Source organism: Sitodiplosis mosellana, unplaced genomic scaffold (assembly GCF_009176505.1).
Source record: "Sitodiplosis mosellana isolate CC-2019 unplaced genomic scaffold, AAFC_SMos_1.0 Smas_scaffold_6165, whole genome shotgun sequence".
Taxonomy (NCBI): domain Eukaryota; kingdom Metazoa; phylum Arthropoda; class Insecta; order Diptera; family Cecidomyiidae; genus Sitodiplosis; species Sitodiplosis mosellana.
The window spans coordinates 1,702,508-1,723,531 of record NW_022601406.1 but is presented as its reverse complement, the minus strand read 5'-3'; the positions used below and the strand labels follow the sequence as shown (position 1 = coordinate 1,723,531).

At 32.8% G+C, this 21,024-nt stretch overlaps 2 protein-coding genes across 2 annotated transcripts in view; both read left to right on the top strand.

The window, feature by feature from the left end:
* LOC129574736 (sex determination protein fruitless) overlaps positions 1-12,171 on the top strand; it is an 88,440-nt gene extending 76,269 nt beyond the window's left edge. The window contains exon 9 of the mRNA XM_055457126.1: positions 1,122-12,171. Within this exon, the coding sequence (XP_055313101.1) occupies positions 1,122-1,444 (323 nt within the window). The 3' untranslated portion in view covers positions 1,445-12,171. The remainder of the gene's footprint in view (positions 1-1,121) is intronic.
* Positions 12,172-17,365: 5,194 nt separating this feature from the next.
* On the top strand, positions 17,366-20,992 carry LOC129574725 (DDB1- and CUL4-associated factor 10 homolog). The gene is made up of 6 exons (XM_055457106.1): positions 17,366-18,314; positions 18,427-18,540; positions 18,611-18,980; positions 19,502-19,651; positions 19,929-20,114; positions 20,218-20,992. The coding sequence occupies exons 1-6, from the start codon at positions 18,121-18,123 to the stop codon at positions 20,809-20,811; spliced, it is 1,608 nt and encodes a 535-aa protein (XP_055313081.1). The 5' UTR covers positions 17,366-18,120; the 3' UTR covers positions 20,812-20,992.
* Positions 20,993-21,024: the final 32 nt, after the last annotated feature.

Genomic DNA, 21,024 nt, shown 5'->3' with positions numbered 1-21,024 from the left:
TCCCAAATCTCAAAATTCTTCCCTTGAGAAAATTACTTTTCCATAACATTCGCCTAAAAAGTTTGTATTTTTTGTTTTCGTTCTCATTAAAAAAAAAAGAGACAAAGAAACAAATCAATTTAGTCTCTAAATCTGTTTCCAACTAAGTTTGCGCTTCAAACTCAGAAGAAAAACAACACATTGAATAGACGTTCTCTCTGTTGGAATGGGATATGCAATGTGTCTATAATATCTATATTACCATTTTCTTCATTTGAATGACTTGTACCATTCGTAAAAATGAGCAACAGAAACCCGAACCGATTGGTTGAAATCGAAGATGAAATTGATTGGAAAGGAAAGGTAAAAAAAAAACATTTCTGAATCATTTCAACTGCTTTTTTTTCTCTTTTTCATCAAGCTTAAAATCCTTTTTATCGATGCTTAAGCATGTTTCAAATTTGAATTACCAAATATGACAGTAAGATGAATTATTCTTAGTCTTCGTATTCGTGTTTGTTTGTTTTTTGTCATCGACCGAAACGGAGAAAAATCAAGTCATTTTCAATTCAATAGGTCAGTTTGCGATTCAAATATATTTTAAGTGCCAGTTCGGGCTTCTTTTCAAAAGAAAGCTTAAAATTTGCAATAAGAGCACTTTACGAAAATAAGCAAGAGCAAATGGTGTCGAAATCCGATGACATGCAGTATAATCGCGACCTAGAAATGTTTTCATTCAACACCAAAATCTACAAAACAAACAAACCAAAACTTTTCCCGTGTTGATTAATGTAATCAGCAGAACAGAATCGAAGCGATCCATTTTTATTGCTAGAAATGTTGATAGGACAAAAAAAAGGAATCCTTTGCAAGGGATATCACACACATAATACGAAACAACAACAAAATAACAAATGAAATCTTAAAAAAAGGGTTAAACGAAAAAAAATATCCCAAAAAAAACAGGATTTAATGCAATGAACGAGTAAAACCAAAACGAAAAAAAAAATGAAAACACATTAAAATGATACTATCTAAAATAAACGTAAACCTAAAACAAACAAAACCAAAAAAAAACCAAACAAACAAAAAACGCGTTCATCATATTTTTAGCATTTTTTGCTATTATTTGTTGGTTGCAGGATCAGGTGGACCACTGCCTCATGATGTACTATCGTCTGGCTTCCTACAACATTCACATGATCATCCGTTACATCGCAGCAGCAGTAATATTAGTAATCATCATGCAATGTCATATCACAATATGTTCACGCCATCACGCGATCCGGGCACAATGTGGAGATGTCGATCGTGTGGCAAAGAAGTCACAAATCGTTGGCATCATTTTCATTCCCACACCGCACAACGGTCAATGTGTCCATATTGCCCGGCAACATACAGTCGTATCGATACATTGCGCTCACACTTGCGGGCCAAGCATCCAGAGCGATTTTTCAAACACTAGACCGACCAATCGACCGGAGAGTGTATGAGCGATGGCTAGAGAGCGAGAGCGAGATGTGAAAGAACAAAAAAAAAAAATAAATAAGCGAAGTAGCCAGAACACACAGACAGAAACAGACATACAACGGAATTTAATAAAATGAAAGCATGCGTTTTTTTATCCATTCTTTGTAATGTTTGTGTTTCGATATTTTTGTGCAAAACAACAGCTATAAAGAAAGTGAGGAACACCATCAACAGCAGTAACAGCAGCAAAAAACAACAACACAAAAAATCATCTTGTACGTATCGAATTAAAAGTAGGATTTCGTTATGTTTTAAACATTAAGCAAACTGATTTATGGCGAATTGTGAAAATGTCGTAAACACATGACACTGGGTGACGCACACAGAACCGAGTGAGAAAAAAAAATACATCCCAAAATGGAATAAAAAGGAATAGAATTTATACAGCTATGAGATTCGGCGCCCACTATCTTGTACGACGCAGCCGTGCGTTCACATTTCCAAGCGCTTGAACTATTCTCTGTTCATTTTCCACACAACAGACATACATAAACCCTTCCAGAAAATGTGGGGCATACACAGAAAAACAAAAAAAAAATATCGGCCATAAAAAAATATATCTCGTATTCATTTCCACACCAAGTGTAAGCTTTTCCTTTCTTCTTATGTTCATATCTCTTCTATTCCCCTTCCAATCATTGATCTGAAATAGATTTCAGTCGGCCAACGCAAAACTACATAATGTACTAGCCGATTTGGATCATGGTTACACTGCCAAAATGGTATTACAATCTTGAGTATAAAGACGAAAAAACAAAATGGACACAAATTTGGTATTTAGAAGGGTAAATGAGTGTGAAAGCAGGTTTCAATCATATATTATACTATACAAGTTTTTATTGAACGAAAAGGAAAAATTAAAATTAAAATTAAATAGTCAGTGTTTAGTCAAAGATCTTTAACAATGAAACGATGTCAAATGTGTATAGATTTCAAATGTAAATGTTTTGTAATTAAGAATGCGTCCAATTTGCAATAGAATGCAATGAATTTAAGCCAAATACAAATGAATTTAAAAAAAAAACACTAATAAAACGAGTAACAATAGAAGCAGATACAAATCACATAAGAACATTTCGTGGAATCAATTAACTTGCCGAAATATCGCGTTTTTCATTTCGAAACTCTTTGCATGAAGAGTGCAGCATGTCATATTTGGTTTTATTCAAAATTCCACGCAAGACCGCATTGAATTAATGATTTTGTCCATAAACAAAATGATTTAGCTTTTTTCTCTGTTCATCAACCAAATGAATTCACACATGGAAAATGAATTTAAATTGCAGAAAAAGAGGACGAAAAAAAAATGGACAAAAAACTATTTTTGGTTCGAGAAACCATTTTTATTTTCTCTCTCTCTCTATGAAATTTCAACTCAAGTTGTGTGATATTGTTAGCACATGCAATTCGTTTGGCCTCATTGGTTTAAACTTCGTTTTTAAAGATAATTTTAAAATGTCACCTGACCGAGTGTAGTGAAACCAACAAAACATAAGCTATATGCGGTTAGTAGCGCAAAACTTTTTCCATGGACTGCTGTAGATTGAACAAATTTCGAAATCAATTTGTTGTGCATTTTTCCCCCCATATCTGTTCTTCATTGTTAAGTGCTCATTGAGATGTTGCCATCGAAACGTATGTTCAATTGACATCACAATGAAAAAAAAAATTAGCACAACGGTGTTATGAACAGAGAAATAAATGATTCCATAAACGAAATAAAAGCCTATAGATGGAAAAGGAAACCAAACAAACACTAATATACGAATTTAATGGACATGCAAAAGAAAATACGTGTAAAATAAACTCTAGTGCAAAGAACTTTTTTTTTCTATGTTCTGTAACATCAGTTTTTGAAGGGATGAAGAAAAAAAATGGTAAAAAAAAAATATTGTCAACTCATTGCTGTGTTAAAAACAAAAATAAAACAATCTTTTCCCACTTCAACAACTCTAAACACACTCACACACATAAGAAGAAGAAAAATGTAAACATTTATAAATGTGGTAAATGAGGATCCGATCATATTGGATTCTACACAGTGTCTGTCTACCAGACACTTTAGCTATTTTATTTTATTTCATTTTAGTATTGTAATCGTCTTTTTGATGTGCTTCATCATTGAAACACACACACACACACTAATTGAAGAAAAAACAAGAAAAAGAAGAGGAAGAAAAAAAAATTATATTTGAAACATAAGCAGCTTAAAAGTCAATTTATCGAACTTACTCGCTGAATGATCGAGAACTAGGATCTATTCGTTCAATGCACACACACACAGACACAATATGTATTGACAAGAAATATATATTGAAGGAAAAAAAACACACACTCTAATTTCTACTTTAAATGCTTTATAATGCCTTGAAAAGAATTGTGAATACTATTTTATGTGCTTTTGTTATTTTACGGGTGCCATAAGTTTTAAGACGAAAAAAAAGTAAACAACAACCAGTCAAAAAAAAAAATGAAAAAGAAAAAAATTAAGCGAAAACAATATGAAGAGAAAAAAAGAGCATTTTTTTTATTTTGCAAAAATTTCCTTTGCAAACGAGATGACGACGACGACGACGACAACAAAAAGAAGAATTATATATTTTTTCACGATATTTGGAAAATATTTCAATTTGTTTTCAAGTGAATAATATTAGTAGAAAACGTTTGTATCTTTTTTAACCATTTGAACGAAAAAGACGTTGTTTTGTGTTATGTTTAAATTTTAATTTTTGTCAAAATAAATAAAAGAAAGATAAGAAGAAGATGAAATGATGAAATCGAAAACAATAATTCCTTGTAGAGTTGCAACCGGCAAAGTAAATCGCAAATTGTTGTTTGCTAAACCGTTTTATTGTGTATTGTGCATTTAAATTAAAAAAAAAACTATATAATAATCACTGTCGGCAATTCTAGCTGAATCGAATACACAAGTAAAAAAAAAACCAGAATTAATTAATTTTACTCTCTCAACTCTTTTTTTTTTCAATGAATGATAGAAATATTGATATAAAAAAAATGATATGTGATTCATAGGGTTATTAATTCCCAAACTAACAGAGATCGTGATCGTATTGTTAAAAAAAAGTGAAGAAGAAAAAGCGTTAAATAATAAAGAAAATCGAAACTGATTGAACATATTGAGTAGAATTATAATTGTAACACACGCATTAGTCACTGAGAGGTTTTTGTTCGTTGACAAAGCAAGTAGCAAATACGAGGGCCAGCCAGAGGGCCCCTTTACAGCAAATACGAGACTCGGTTAAAGCAAATACGAGGCTCGGGTGAAAATGAAACAAGTTGCAACAAACCATTGACATATTGTTCAAACACGAAAGCGATTTACATTTCTCCGTTAATCGTTCGAAATTGATGTTCAACCGCTCGTTTTAGTTCAACACTTACTCCAATATTTTCTATTTTTTAGCATCATATCCGTTTCTACGACTGGTTTTGCCATGCAACAAACATTTTCAACCATTGCTGGTCGATTTTCTTTGCCTTTTCTTACCTTATGTTTGACGCAGCCGAGCAAATATTGACTTTTTCCACTTCTTTTCCTTGTCTTTCACACTCCTTCACAAACACACAAACACACTTACCAACTCACTGCTCGCTTACCAACTCACAGCCGTGTAGTTTTCCCTAAAACAAACGGTTTGGTTAAGACATACTCGAACAAAGGAAAAATTAATTATGTTAAGTGGCTTGAGGCCACCTGATGTTGATGGGTGAAAAACTTATAAGCCCGAGATAAATGAGATACAGTGTGATTCAGCAGAAGGAGAGAGAAAAAAATTACAGGCATAGATTAAGTTATCAACTTTCCAGAACATTGTAACTATTTATCTCTTGTTGTTGTTTTTCAACGCATCAACTTGTTTCATTTTCAAACGACCCTCGGGGAAAAAGAAACTAGTGTCCGCTATTTGATGTTGTGTTTTTTTTTCGCTTGAAATTGCTACGCTTTGCTAAATGATATGATAAGCATATGTCAACACTAAAATGGGATACGATATGCAGTTGGTCTCTCTCTCTCTGCCCCCGCTCTCTCTCTCTCTCACTCGATACACAGAAGTGAATCGAAAGAAAAGAGAGAAAACTCATTTAGAAGACAAATGTGTACCGCTTTGCAGTATGATATTCAGAAAAAAACACACGCACACTCATTGAAACTGTGGATAACTCGGTCACATTTGATTTCGATTGACTGCAATATTGTCCATCAAGAGCTGTAAACAACTTCGATGCATGATTGAATTTATTTGCGGAAAGTTGTTGTTGTTTTTTTTATGTTGTGTTTTTATTTCCGATAAAAATTACAACAAGTGAAAAGTGTCCACATAAAAAGCTCATATTTGAATATATTTATTAATCGAGTGCGATTTTCACTTCCAAGCATCATCCCACTCAAGGGTTGTCCCAAAAATCAATGGATATTGTTGATGTATAATTTGTTTTTCCCCGATTCCGAATCGGGATTATTGGATATACGAGGAGCTCGTTGCATAACCTATCGAAAATTTTCGTTCATTTGATGACAACTCATATAAATATGATGACAATCCTTTATGGTTCATTCGTTCATTTATTTGACAGTCGAAAACGATGTAAACAACAATAAATTGTGCAAATCTATATCAAGTGGTTTGCACCACTTCAGAAATGTCATTCATTTTAATGGGAAATTAGTGTTCGGTCGGAAAATTTCAAAAGTTGATTGATCTACAGCCCACAATGCATATATCCAATAAAATCGATGGAAATTATGTTGATGCGTGCGTGCGTGCTTGCGTGCATGATTCACTGTGAAATCATTGACCATGCCGAATATGTGCTGCGACTCATATCATTCTCGAATCAAATTCAGTGTAACTAATGCTGTGTGGTTTTTCTTCTGTTTTATTAAGGGGAAAAAAAACAAAGATAATAATGACAACATAATATGTGCGAGGAAAAAAAAAACAGAATACAAAGAAGACGAAAAAAAAAAAATTCTTAATGGCCATTATATTTTTACTCTCTTTTTTTTGTTTGTTTTAGTTTAACTTTCGAATATTCTCATTTTATAAATACTATTGTTTTTGTTTCACAATTAATTAATATATTATTATTTGTATTTTGTTGCTCAAACGTGTATATGTACAGAAACAAAGGAAGAAAAAAAATATGTGAATAATTAATTGTATTGAAAATACTACAATTTAGAATTTAACTCAATTTCTGCAAAGAAACTGACATGAAAAACAAATATTACGGGTGTTTCTTCTTTTTTCTCTTGGAATGCTAAAATTAATTAATTAAATTTAAAAATAAAGTAAAAAAACAACAACACGTCAATAATATTACATATAATAAAGAAAAGAACAAGAATTGTTGACACATTTCTAGCATATTTTAGTTGATGATATCATTAAATTTGTACCAATCAATTTGAATACACTCTTGGACTACATTGACCTCAGTGACTAAAGAAACCAAAATAATCAAGTAAATAAGATTTTAGTTATATACACATACACACACACACACTTTATTTGTATTCACATCACACGAATAAAATATGAACAACAACAACAACAACAACAACCAAGCAGAAAAAACACGTTACTTTTAATGAATTATGACTTACAATTTGCCATATGAAAACAAAAAAATCAGCATGAATATAAACATTGCAACAAAAACCGATAAAAAAAACGAACAAAATCATTGTATTAAATATCGTTAATCGTTAATGATAGATGGTGCAAGAGTACATATTCAGACACAGGACTCAAGAGCCATTGATATCCCAGTTTGAATGGTTCAAACATAGTAAAACAGGTGTGACCATCAACAACAACAAAAAACATCGTGTGAAATTGTATTCGCTTTCAATGGGAAGAAACAAGAAAAAAAAATGAAGAAAAAAAACAAAAACAAAAACGATGATAAAATCAATTTTTGTTAGTTTGCTGGAGAATCACACGAATTCGAGCCATTCATAAAGGTTTCATAATTTTGTAACGCCGGTTTGTGTCAGAGTACACACAATAGAATGGATTTTTTATTTTCATTTTTCAGAACTTTCATAGGGAGAGAGAGAGAGAGAGAGAGAGAGAGAGATCGTAATGATATCAATCGAATTTAAAATGCTAAGCTCTATCCAAACAAACGATCTGTTCCCTATTTCTCTCTGTCTTCGGTAACCGAATACCGAATCGGTATTCAACAACGTGTATTTCACACGTAAAGGCTTTACTATGAAGCTTGAACCATTTATCCGACAAACATTCAACAAGACAATTCAAATGATGCTAATAATTTCCTTTCAACCCGATGTAAAATTCAACAAGAACAACTACACTTGAGAACTGGATGCGTGATTGAAACATTTATTACAATGAGCTTAACATATATGAATGAACGATTGAAAACGAACGACTCACAAATTTATCAGTTCATTTTTTTTTTTTAAACAAATTTTAAATGAATAAGTGTTCCATATGAAATGAAAATAGTTAGTAAATTCTGAAAATACTTTTAAAATTAATGAAAAAAAAAGGATGAGAACAATGTATGAACAAGTTCTATTGAAAAGCACGGTGCACACAGTTTACTTGGATGTTGGATTTTGTGGGTTCGAGCAAAAAGAAAATAGAAAGAGGAAGCGAAGAAAAAAGGATGACGACAGGAAAAGAGAAGAAGGGAAGTTGGTTGATGGAGTTGAGAAGATTGTGAGCTGCGAAATCCATGAAAGTTAACACAGACATTCACTCAATCCATGAATTTCGGAAAACAATACCATTTACCAGGGAAAAAGAGTTCGATCCGCGAGAAAAAAAATATATTTGAAGAAGCCCGAAAGTGCCAAATTCATTAGAAGTTCTTTGGCATACGACTCGCGATTTTGTAAGTATATGCTATGCAAATTATTTAACAGAGCAAGTAGTGTGCACTGTGCGTATAAAGCATTACAAAAATGAATTTCCAGTGAGAAAAAAAAGCATGTCTTTACTAAACAAAGAAGAAAGGAATGATTTTTTGCACGATATAATGTAGTGTTTTATTATTAGTTGTTATTGAATTCCATACAAACACACGAAGAATGAAGAAGAACTACGGTCGAAAGGAAATACAACTTCTTGCCGTAGTCGAAAAGAGGAGAAAAAAAGAATAATAAAAATGTGTAAAAGGTTTCAGAGTGTCATATTCAAATGACACCCAATTATCACACGGAAAATCAAAGTCACAGCCAAATCAATCCACCACAATTTGTTATGTCATCGTATTAGTAATCGTAAAACAAACAAATCAGTTATTACACAGTAGATGCTTGGAAAATATATAAACGCGAACGGGAATTCATCAAATTCCCACTTACACTAAGTGTTTTTTTTTTAGGTTTGGATGTACTATTTTTGAATCTCTTCTCTTTTTCAAATACGGCGTACGTTTAAGTGGCAGTCACATTTCCCAAGAGAGCTACATATTAATTTAGGTTTTGGGTTAATTTTTTTTTTTGGTCTTTTGTGGATGTACGTATACATCAAAATTATCTATTTGTGCAGAACAAACAGTTAGATTCCATTCGTTTTCGCCATTTTCCAGCCGGTTTCATGGTAGCATCCTCTGTCCATCCTTGAGTCAAGATACTTGAGAAAACTTTTTCAATTCAGTTTTTTCACCCAGCCTGTTAGTGTTCTTTTTCATATTAAATAGATTTTAAATTGTGGCTGAGAGCTAATAAATGGGAGAGCTATTCAATGTGCTTTCACTTCAAGAGCACTCCTATGATTGGAGTCGGTCATATCGGTGCACGGTTCAACGCTTTCGGTATGGGATAAAATGTGAAAGTGGATTTTGTCTAGGGTAAAAACTGTCGGCGATGCAAAATGAGTAGCAACAAAAAAGTTCAATCGACTCACCCTAGTAAATGTCGTCATGTGCACCGGTATGACTCCCAATCTTCAAGCTATCAAGATAGATTCTAGATTAAGATTATATTGGTAACTAGTAAAGTATTAATTTCCGTTCTTCAAAGTGTTCTTTTCTAAACGCTATTGCGTTCAATTAATTAATCCTCATCCTAAATGTTCATAAATTTTAGTGTGCCATTAACATTTAGTTTAATTTCTGTGAGTAGAAATACCGGATCTCAACCAATATTGCCAGTCATTTTGCAAATGATGAATGCTATCGGTTATTTAAAATGTGATCACGCGTCAAGGGGATGGACACCAATGCTAATATTCTATTTTCGTGCTAATTTCGCTAATTTTTTCTAGTTTACTATTTTCCATAAGAAACACACTGTGTCTAATGCATTTTAAATAGAGATTTGTACCTCCATAAGAAATGTATTGAAACAATGTAAATCAAATGGCAATTTTATTTTTGGTGATTTTGGTGAACACACAAAGTGTTTGTAAACAAATTCTACATCTGAAATACATTGTTTCTATGTAATTCTTATGCGAGAGCGTTGCCCATAAGGAATACACAGCACTGTACATTAGTTATGGAAGAGCGCCGCTGTAGATTAACGGTACTGTGTGCATAAGAAGTGTACGGTGCTGTGTATCTCTTATGGGAAACGCTCTCGTATAAGAATTACATAGGAACAATGTATTTTAGATGTAGAATTTGTTTACAAATATTCAAAAATCAACAAAAATAAAATTGCCATTTGATTTACATTGTTTCAATACATTCCTTATGGAGGTGAAAATCTCCATTTGCATTGAACCAATATATTTCAAATGGGCAGTTGTATTTCCTCTAATATTTCATTTTTTTTGTTGCTAATTTTACTAATATTTCACTAGTTTTCTAATGGTGTCGATCCCTTTGTCACGCGTTGAGACACACCAGATCTTGGGCAGAGACACGAGTAACGGCGTTCCGCAAAATTGATTGTGTGACACCGGCAACCTTTTTATTTGTCAGTTTTCAAAGATTCTACTGTAAAAAATAACGAAAAGAAGAAAATGCTAAGCGAAACGAACAAAGAAAACCATCTAACTAAACGATGACAATAATAAGGTAAACAGATTTTAACTGGATGGAGAAGATAGAGAGAGAGAGAGAGAGAAAGCGAGAGAGCGCGAGCGCGAGCGAGTGAGATTGAGAACGAAAAACAAAGGAGAAAAAAAAATTGGTTTCACTAATTTGTATTTAGTTTTTATTTCTTAGAATGAAAATATTTGTTGACTTCTGAAAGCTGCGATTTAAAATGTAATTTTTTAAATTATAGAATCTTTTTTAAAATAAAAGTAGAAGAAGAAGAAAACGGAAAAAAAACTGATGAACAACATCGACAAAATAAAACAAATGTAAGAAAAGAAGAGGAAGAAAACAAAAACAAACAACAACTACTGAAGAATAATGCAAATTATCGCAATCAACGGTTTCATAAAACGCCAAATTGTCTATACATTTTACTAGTATTTATTATATATACAACAACAAAAAATGGATGAAAATAAAGTAAATGTTTCCACGTATGGAGAAAAAAGCACTTGAGATGAGTATGCCGTGATTCGGACCAAACGTCTTGTATCAATAGCTAAAATAAGTTTGCATTTTTTGTAACCGAGAAATAAACTAATGAAATTGTTTCGTCAAGCAGCATGTGAGTCCCGAAGAAAAACACTTCAATAGTCAATAGTCATAGTTGTATAACAATGAGGATAAAGTTCCTTTTGTATGCGTTTTTTTTCTCCTGCATATATATTTGTTTTAGCTAGAAGGGATACCTGTTTTTTTTTTCGAGGTGTTTCAATCAAATCTGGTTTTGAGGTTGTTTCCACAAGACATTGAGCGGTGACTGGATTTGAAATTGTGAATTTCGTTTGTGCTTGCAGTCAAGTTTTATCGTTTACCCATTTATTTAATTAACAAAGTGGATATTCATTGAAAAATGAATATAGAAAAAAACAAAGAGCTGTTGTATATGACGGATAGTAACGGATCTCTTGAGTATTTCTTTTTTGCATACGCGGAAGCAATACAGTGACAAACTAGATAAGAAAAATCATCATATAGGGAATTTAACATTTAACTAAAAGAAAAAAAGAGAAACAGAGAGAAAGAGAGTCAGAGTGAAATAAAAACAAAATAAAATATCAAGATATAAGGAAACTTGAAAAAAAAAACGAAAAAAAAATACATTTATTGATTCTTTGTTGTGCCACAAAGCAATTTGAATTTTTATGCACTGAGAAGAATGCTGAATTTTAATCAATTTGAATATATTAACGTGAACGTTATTTTGGAACCGTATTCTCAAAGTCATCCACACTCTCTCTATACATATACATACACAACTTATGGCGGAGGTACAGCAGATAGGGTATAATATGCAGCAAGTTAAATGAAAATGGTGCTCGATTGCAAAACAAAAAAAGAAAAATCACCATAGCAACTCAAATTTTCTAGAATTAGTCTGTCCGTTTCTCGGCACACGAGGAGCCCGCACTTTGAAATAGTGCGTATACAGTTTCGGTTCTCTCTCATGTTTCATTTGAAAAAAAAAAAAATAAAAAATTCAATGTGCAAATAGATAGAGTCAATACACACAATATTCCAATACATATTTACACGTATCATATGATTTACACTCGTACACTTCACAGCTCTTCGTCGGTAAATATATAAGGAAAAATCAACAAAAATAGAAAATGCATCAAACAATTTGCATTGAAAAACGAATTATGTCATGTAGCATTTAATAGTTTTCTACGTGCCTGCTTCAGAGTAAAATCGTCGTTTTTCTTCCCCCTCCAGTATGTTTACGTTCTATTTGAGCCCCATTGTTTCCATTGAATTTTTGCCAATCATCCGATTGTTGAAGGTCTGTGAATGTTGGGCAGGAACAGTTGAGTACACGTCTATAAACCATTGAACGATACTATCACACTGACATATGATCTATCCATTTGATACGATTTTATTGAAATTCAGAACGAATCATGGTTAAAATGAAACATGATCATATTAATAGTGGACATTTTGTATAAAAAATAATATAATGAATTGGTTTCAATTGTCAATGAACTATTTATGTTCTTTCCATGAATGCATTCATAGTGTTGTAACATTACGATATTATTATTATGATGATGAATATATGTTACTAAAGATCAAATGAATATCAATATCTGAATCGAAAATAAAATGGTTTTAATGTGAGCATTCAATGCTTTTTTTATCCTGGATTAATAGAGGAATGTACCTATGTGTGCGACGTACTCTACACTAAATACAACAATAATCATGAGACACAAATCAACGATGCAGTATTTGGACTTATATATTAACTTCGCTTCAATGCTTCTTCGTGTATTGCAACCAGATTTTGACGGAAATTTATCCATGAAATTTAGTAATTTACGGGTCATTCCCGTAAGGTAACTTAGATCAGATCCAAATTCATAGGTATTCCTCCATCTGAAATCATGAACTTTATTCTAGATCAGAATCTCTGTTTTCTAGATCTATCACAAGGATTGCTAAACTAAAAAGAAATTCATTGATTCGACTGTTTGCCAATAATGAGGAACTTCATTTTGCAAGAGAATTTATTCGTTACACATAAGCCTTCCTCAGTCATTCTTTACTTTCCTTCCGATCTGTTTATCATTCGTAGTACAATCTTGGGTGGTTTTTATTGAAATTTTGATTCTATTTCGATTTGACTCGTTTCATTTGATGAACGATTCAAAATGCCCATCATTTATCGATCTATTAAAATTATTGACTTTTTTCTCTTCCTTCGTCAAATCCTTTGGTTCAAATGTAAAATGTTTTTAATCAGTGATTAAAAATCACAGATGTGTTTTTAAATTTCCATTTCTATTCATATGTCCAAAGTTCCGAATCGGAACCAACGAAAATATATTATAATACTGTAAACACAAGAGTGAAGAAGAAAAAAAAAACAGGCAAAATCTCTATATGTTATGGGCGGATGATTGTTTATTAAAAGAAATCTCCGCTCAAGATATGAACGTGCTCAACAAAGTGAATATCGTTGAATCAGCTTTTTGTTCTGTATAACTGCAATATCCGAATATTTTCTAGAGAAAAAAAAAACGACAATTGTCATTCTCATTGGCTCTCAAGGGAGTTGAGTAGTTTTTACTCCATGAAAAAAAAAAACTACTTCAAAAGTGCAGGTGTAACTTTGTAATTGTTACCTCAAGTTTCTCTTTAAAATAACAACAATAAAATAATAATAATAATTTGTCATAAAAGGTATTTTTCAAATGCTGTTTCAACAACAACAATAACAAGACAACCAATTTTTTGATGTAATATTTTTATGTGATATGAATAGTATGTACCTAAATATAAATTCAAAGAATAACAAGAAAACATTCACACAGCAAACGGGAAAAAAAAATTTACAACCAAAAAAAAAGAAGAACAACCATGAATTTAGACTCTAGGCTGATGCACATTTTATACTCAAGCTCTTGATGTACACAAACGTTACAATTACACAAATCATAGACATTGAAATGAAGGTGCTTTTACATAATTTCCTTTTTGAACTTATAAATTTAATCAATCTTTTGAACAAGAAATAATGTAAGCAAATCTAGTAATGTATTAATCCTCTGCAAAAGAAGAAGGAAACAAAACAACAATAAAAAAAACTAACCAAACGTCAATACTCATAAGCATTCCAAAAATTGACCTTTTAATTTTACCATTTAAGCCATATATCCTTTGAAACAATTGCATTATACAGACTTGTAACGGGCAATCATCTATGTCAATGCTTTTAATCTTACCACTTTTTTTTTGGTGTTATTAGTGTTCATCGTTCATTTTAGCCGAAGTGGACTTATTTCGTTTCCTGATTTCAATCGGAATCTAGTTGAAAAATTGATTACAATCGAAATCTTTTTGGATGTATGTGTTGAGTGTCAACAAGATTTTTTCTGACTTAAAGTTGGTGGATGAAAGCACCCATCGTAAGAAATAATCCCGTTGAAACTGGCACATTTCATGTACTCATTTTTGGTTCGGTATTTTTGTTACATGAATGAGTCATGAGACTCCATCCATATTAATGGTATTCATTGAACCGAAATCGACCAAAAACCATCGCTAAGTTGAAGAAGAAAAGAAAACACTTCGTGTCGAATCATTTCATCTGAAACGAATCTTTTTCAGTGGTATCATAAATAACGAAATGATGATCGGGCAAAATCTTTGTGTTAAGCCCTTTGTTTATTTTTTTTTTACAATAAAAGAAAACGATATACACTTCTGGACTAAGCTTTTAGATGTAAAAATTTAGAAGTGTTTTTTTCTTCTATAGAAGAAACAACTATTTTATAGATGAAAATAAGTGTTTTTCTTTTAAAATTGTACGATTTTTTGTGCGAAGAGTATGTTTCGATCCAATTCATGGAGAGTTTTTGTCAATTTTGTGAGTTTAAACACGAGTACGATGCTAAAAGTCCAAAGAAAAACAATTCAGCTCATTCCTAGTCAATTCCATTCAGAGAATTAACCATTGGTGTTGTGAGCAACTCTCTGTATGTTTATGCATTTTAAATGATATATTGCTTAAATGCGAACCAAAGTAAACCAATAAATTGCAACCAGAAAATGGATGAAAAAATAAAAAAATTGGTCAAATATGAAAAAAGGTACTTGGTTCAAGTACATGGCATAATATCTGTGAATAAATTGCGAGGAGGGCTCTCCCTCGATCAATCGAATCGGTGTTAAATGCAATACTTGATCTCCATAGAATTGGAGACATTTTTTTTTATTTCTTTCAATTTTTACAGGAATTTCAGCACCAATAATGGTAATCTACAATCCTTTTTGTTCCTTCATTCTCGAAATTCTTCTGTTAGAATGCAAACCTCCAATTCTTGGTAGTGTATTTTTTTTTTATCAAAGAATTTCATTCGATCGATTCCTTTTCCGATTTGTGTATATATTGTTTTTCATTATTTCAAACTAATTTTTATGTCAAATTAATGCAAGAAGCGTAAATGCTTCATGTGCTTTTGACAAACCATTCTTTCTTTTTTCTAAATTCGAATTTTTTTTTTTTAAATAAATCCAATGAAAAAAAATCAAATTGAGATAATTCCAGAGATTGATTAAAAGCAACAGCCAACGCAATGTTTCTATGTTAGTTAAAAACTATGTAAGCATTTAATCAAATGTAAAAATAAAATGCTCTATATATGTGCTAGAAAAAATAAATTGGAAACAAATCACATGAATTGCAAATGAATGATTGTCAGGTCAACTGGACTAAGAAGAGTTCCGTTCAAGGGCGGAATCGGTTCGATGCATTGGATCTATCCAGACACCCACAAACACTCTCATAAATGAATTAAGAATCGAATAACCATATATGTATCTCCTTCCAAAATAAGCAGTAAACGTGCATTGATCTCACTGGAGTATGCACGTTTGAAAAACCAATCTATTCATCCCTCTATCTCTCCACAAAAACACACACACACACACACACCAAATCAACAGAATGAGAAAATAAACGAACGAATATAGATATGATAAAACTCGCACAGAAGAAAACCCCAAAGAACAAACGAAAGAATAAAACGCCCGCTAATTGAACTTCCATCGATGAAATAGAAGAAAATATTGAAATGCATCATTTTTATACAGCGTACACAAAAGTAAACGCATTACTATTCTAATAAACTTATCACTGTTTTTGTTGAATGTGTGGAGTAGCAAATCTTCAATGTGAATCACAACAAGTTTTGAAAAAAATTAATCAATTTTAAAGCTAATAACTAAACAAAACTACCCCCCCCCCCAAACAAAATATCCTTGAACTTAGTCATATTGAAGGAAGAAACAAACAAACCAACAAAAAATTATAAAATTACATGAATCAAATAAAATAATAAATGCTTGAGGTGAAAAAACGTGCGTTTCAATTCTCTCATTTTTTGCTATAGCATAGAGCACATATCGTAGAATGATTCCATTCTTTGGATTCAATCCATCGAGAATGATAGCATCACTAAGAGCAGAAGGTAAGTACAAAATGTTTAAAAGAGGTGAGTTGAATGGGCCAAATTCTTTGATTTCAAATATAACTTATGCCATTCTTACACTTATCCAGTTACTAAGTGGATTATGTATTGTCTCGAGCCGTGTGCATTTCTTCTCTTCAGTGGATTAATAAAGATAGATTGTTATCTTATGTGGAATAAGAAAATTGTAAAAATCCTATATATAAATTAACATATATATATTCATACATCTTAAAGATGGATAGGATTGTAACGTGTTAAGATGAAGAGGTGGAGGGGTATTCCAAAACACCATCGCATCAGTATGGACCTTTTGCAAATGTCAATCTTGAAGCCATAGACGGAACTGCATTTTATCTTAAAACATGAACTATTTGATTTAATTTAATGGCCAAAATGTCGAATCAACCGGATAAGGTCACCTAGGTAGGTGGGTAAATGATGCATTACAAAATTTCATTTTCTTATGCATTTACACAATTCCCTATCTCTGTACTTCGCTCGGTTCCAAGAAATTCCAATCGATCATAATAAATCAACATAAAAGAGTCGAGTGCAAGTATTCATCATTGTTATGATATATCAACGCATAGTTTTTCTCTCTCTCTCCCTCTCTCTCATTCTGTCCCACTCGCTGTCTCATTGTGCCGTGAATCGTGTGCAAAATGCAATTTGTGTTTTGACATTTTATTTTTTTCAAAAATTAATTGCATGCGGCAGTAATGTTTGTAGCCAACAAAACGCAATTAAATTTGATATCAAGGACGAGAGAGAGAGAAAAAAACCTCAAAGTCGCACACAATTTGTTTTTTCGTTCGTTCGTTTAGAACGAGTAATGTAAGTATATAACTGATGGATTAGCGATTAGTAAATTACAACGAAAAAGAACGAGAGAAAAATAAAAAAAAATGTGAATCGATCGACCAGTGCCATCTGTATGTGAATGCCGTACACTTGTCAACGACATAACCCATTGGCCATCATTGAAAATCAATGGGGTTATTAGAAGCAAAACACACAGAGAGAAAGAAGAACAACAATACAAATTACTAATAAACATTCGAAACGAAGAAAAGAACAACTCATTTTTCAGTGGACAAAATGTGCGTGCAACTCGATTTGTTTGTGGTATAATATCCATTGAATATCTGCAGTGAAATGTGCAAACTCGAATCGTTTTTACGGACCTGTCAAATTGAAGGAAGAGAAAAGAAATATTGAACACGGACAGTAAAAAAAGTATTGTGGTAAATACTGACTGAGTTAGAAGAAGAAATCAAGTTGCAAAAAATTGCATCAACATACAATATTCCATTGTATCGAATAGAAAGGTGGAAAGAAAAAAATTCTTCACGAAAATCGGCTGTAAATCGCAAAAGAAAAAATTCGTGGCAATTTTTTTTTGGCAATAATCGATGTTGCGAATAACATCATAGAGACGACAAGGATAACTACAATTTTTGTGATTACGCGTCAATATACGTTCGGACACACGATTTAAATTTGAAATCGACAACGACGATTGTTCAGTTCTGTTGTTTGTTTGTTTTTAGCGTAGTAAAAACAATCAAGACAATTTCATTTGATGGTCGATGTTGGGATGGGCATATTTTCATTATACAATCGACGGGAACGAGGACTAAAACATAATATTGGCTATGAAGATCAAATACATAAATCAATATACTCACATCTGGAGCCATACAGTTGCTGGAACAGCAATTCGGCGACTGGTTCCGAATTTGGTGGCGTTTACAACTTAGAATATTCACCAGATGGGTAATTTGGCTTGTTCAATATGCAATTTTTTCATTCGTTGACACCATGAATATTGGTCGTTATTTCATTTGTTCCTTTTTCCTCTCTCTCTCTCTCTTTCTCTCACTTTCAGTACATTATTAATAGCTGCTTGTGAAAAAAGATCGATTGTTTTATTCGATCCAATAACCAATCGTCAAACGAAGGCTGTGAAAAATGCGCATCAAGATTCTGTCAATTGTGTTAAGTATGCAATCGATGATGATACGAGAGAAAAACGTAGTAAATATGGCATTTTTATTTGTTCATTCCCATAGATTTTTGTCGGATTGTTTGTTTGCGACCTGTTCCGATGACTCAACGGTGGCATTGTGGGATAAACGAAATCTACGATCGAAAGTGCGAAGCCTACACGGTCACATGAACTGGGTGAAGAATATCGAATACTCAACAAAAGAAAATTTACTCGTCACCTCTGGCTTCGATGGTAGCATATTCACTTGGGATATCAATTCGAGCACCGAACAGGGTTTTGTCTACCAAAAAGTGTTCCATACGCCCGGTTTGATGCGGTGCCGTGTATCACCAAACTCAAACCAATTGGTCATTTGCACCACGGGCGGTTATTTGATCATCATTCACGACTTAGAACTATCAACACTGGCCGAAGATCTGAATGGTTTTAAGGTGGGTGTTCTTTGATACTGCAATGAAAAATTGCTGTTGAATGGGAAAAATAGAATTTGGTGTATTTCATCAAATAGAGATATTTTTTTTTTAAATTGAAAGAGATTGATGGAATTCCAATCGAGAGATATCGCCATTGAGCATGAAAAAAATACACCTAAATTGACCAAACCTTTAACACAGACTCTTGCAATTGTAATGGAGATGCATGGAGTAGAAGATTTCAATAGTTTCTCATTCGATAGCATCATCGTTGACTTGTTCATTCAAAAGTTGTTTATCCAAGGCTTGGTCCATTTTTGAGTGTAGATTTTTCTTTAGCATACTATGCCTTATATATAGAAACTTGTTATTAACGAACAAAAATATGATTTCGTTGCTCTAAACTCAAGCTACTCAAATGTAGTGACTCAAGAGCTTGAAACCATTCACTTTTTTTCATATGCATCTACAGATTGAATATTTTAAATCGAATTTTAATTGGTATATAATTCATTCAATTTGTCCCTTTCAAATACCAGCCAAACGTTTATCGACTGATGCAGCTGGGCCGACAGTTTATTCCGACGGCTGCCAAATTCGATCATGTGTTCTCAAAAAATATGAAACGAAATCGCGTCGAATTAGTTAGTGATTTTCCAAACGATGCCGAAGTTATTAGTAGTTTACAGGTGAGTGTATTGTGTTTGATTTTCAATAAACAATAACCGCAAAATGTTCAACATTAAATTTAATTACGATGTTTTTTTTTTTCAAATATAAATTAAATTAAATTCAATTGCAATTTCTTGAAAATGAATTAAAAATCATTCAAATTGGTTTGAAGTTAATTCAATTTGCAAGAGATTCATCCAAATGGATGATATGAACATGACTTTCAATTCAATTTCGAAAAAATAATTCAATAACAAAAAAATTAAATAAATTGACTGTGTCGATTGACCACAGATTCACCCGCACGGTTGGTGTGCACTCAGTCGGAATATAAGCTATGACGAAAGCGCCGAATTCACCTGCTTACACGACATTCAGCATCGCGACTACGATGAAAGCATTGACAACACCGAAATGGACAATGATACAAGCAACGATGCATCAGATTTGCATCTGTCGACACCGCCAACCTCACCAAATGTAAGATAATCCATGAAGATTGACTTTCAAGAATTCCAAATTTTAGCTAGAAATTTAATTTTCTTGATTGATGACAAAATATTTGTTTTGTTTTTTCTTTCAGGCAAGTAGCACAGTAACGCATCCCGATATATGGGCAGCAGAGATGACCGTACGTGATCGTTTATTGCGCGTAAGACATAGTGATTCGAATACATTCAACAATACCCATGTGTATGGTATTAGCAGTGGTGTGTTATCGATGCAAAATGCGAATGCTACAACGGCAGCCGCACAACCGGTTCGATTGTCGGCGTCACCGCCGTCAAATGGTGGTGGAGGTGCTGGTATCGGCAGTGGTTATCGTTATATGTACGTACCAAAAAAGCCAATACCACAAAATGTACGGAGAATGCTGTACTCAATTGAGCAGCCAAATAAAGGGCCTGGTTTAATCAAAGAGGAATGTTTTTCGTCATGTGGCCGTTTAATTTGTTCACCGTACGGCCTTGGTTTTCGTCTTCTTGCATTTTCGCCTGATTGCCATGAACTACCGCATGCCCTAATGCAACAGAACGATTCTAACAAATTGACCGAGCTCAAATATACCAATTGTCATCCGGACATTGTGGTCAGCACACGATTTAGTCCCATTTCGCCGTTATTAGTGAGTGGCTGCTTACAAGGCAAAATCATATGGCATCAGCCACGATTTTAGTTCTTTTTTCCTCCGTTTTTTTTTTTTAATCTGGTTCATGCATTCGCGTATACGCATGATATTGAAACGTTTCTATTTTTTTCTTAATTAAAAATAAAATGTATATGTATATATAGCGTATGTTAAAATAAACCCCAAAATTCGTTTTGCATAAACTGCCCAAAAAAGAAGAGAACAAGAATCAAAACCGTCTCATCTCTCAGTTTTTATTTG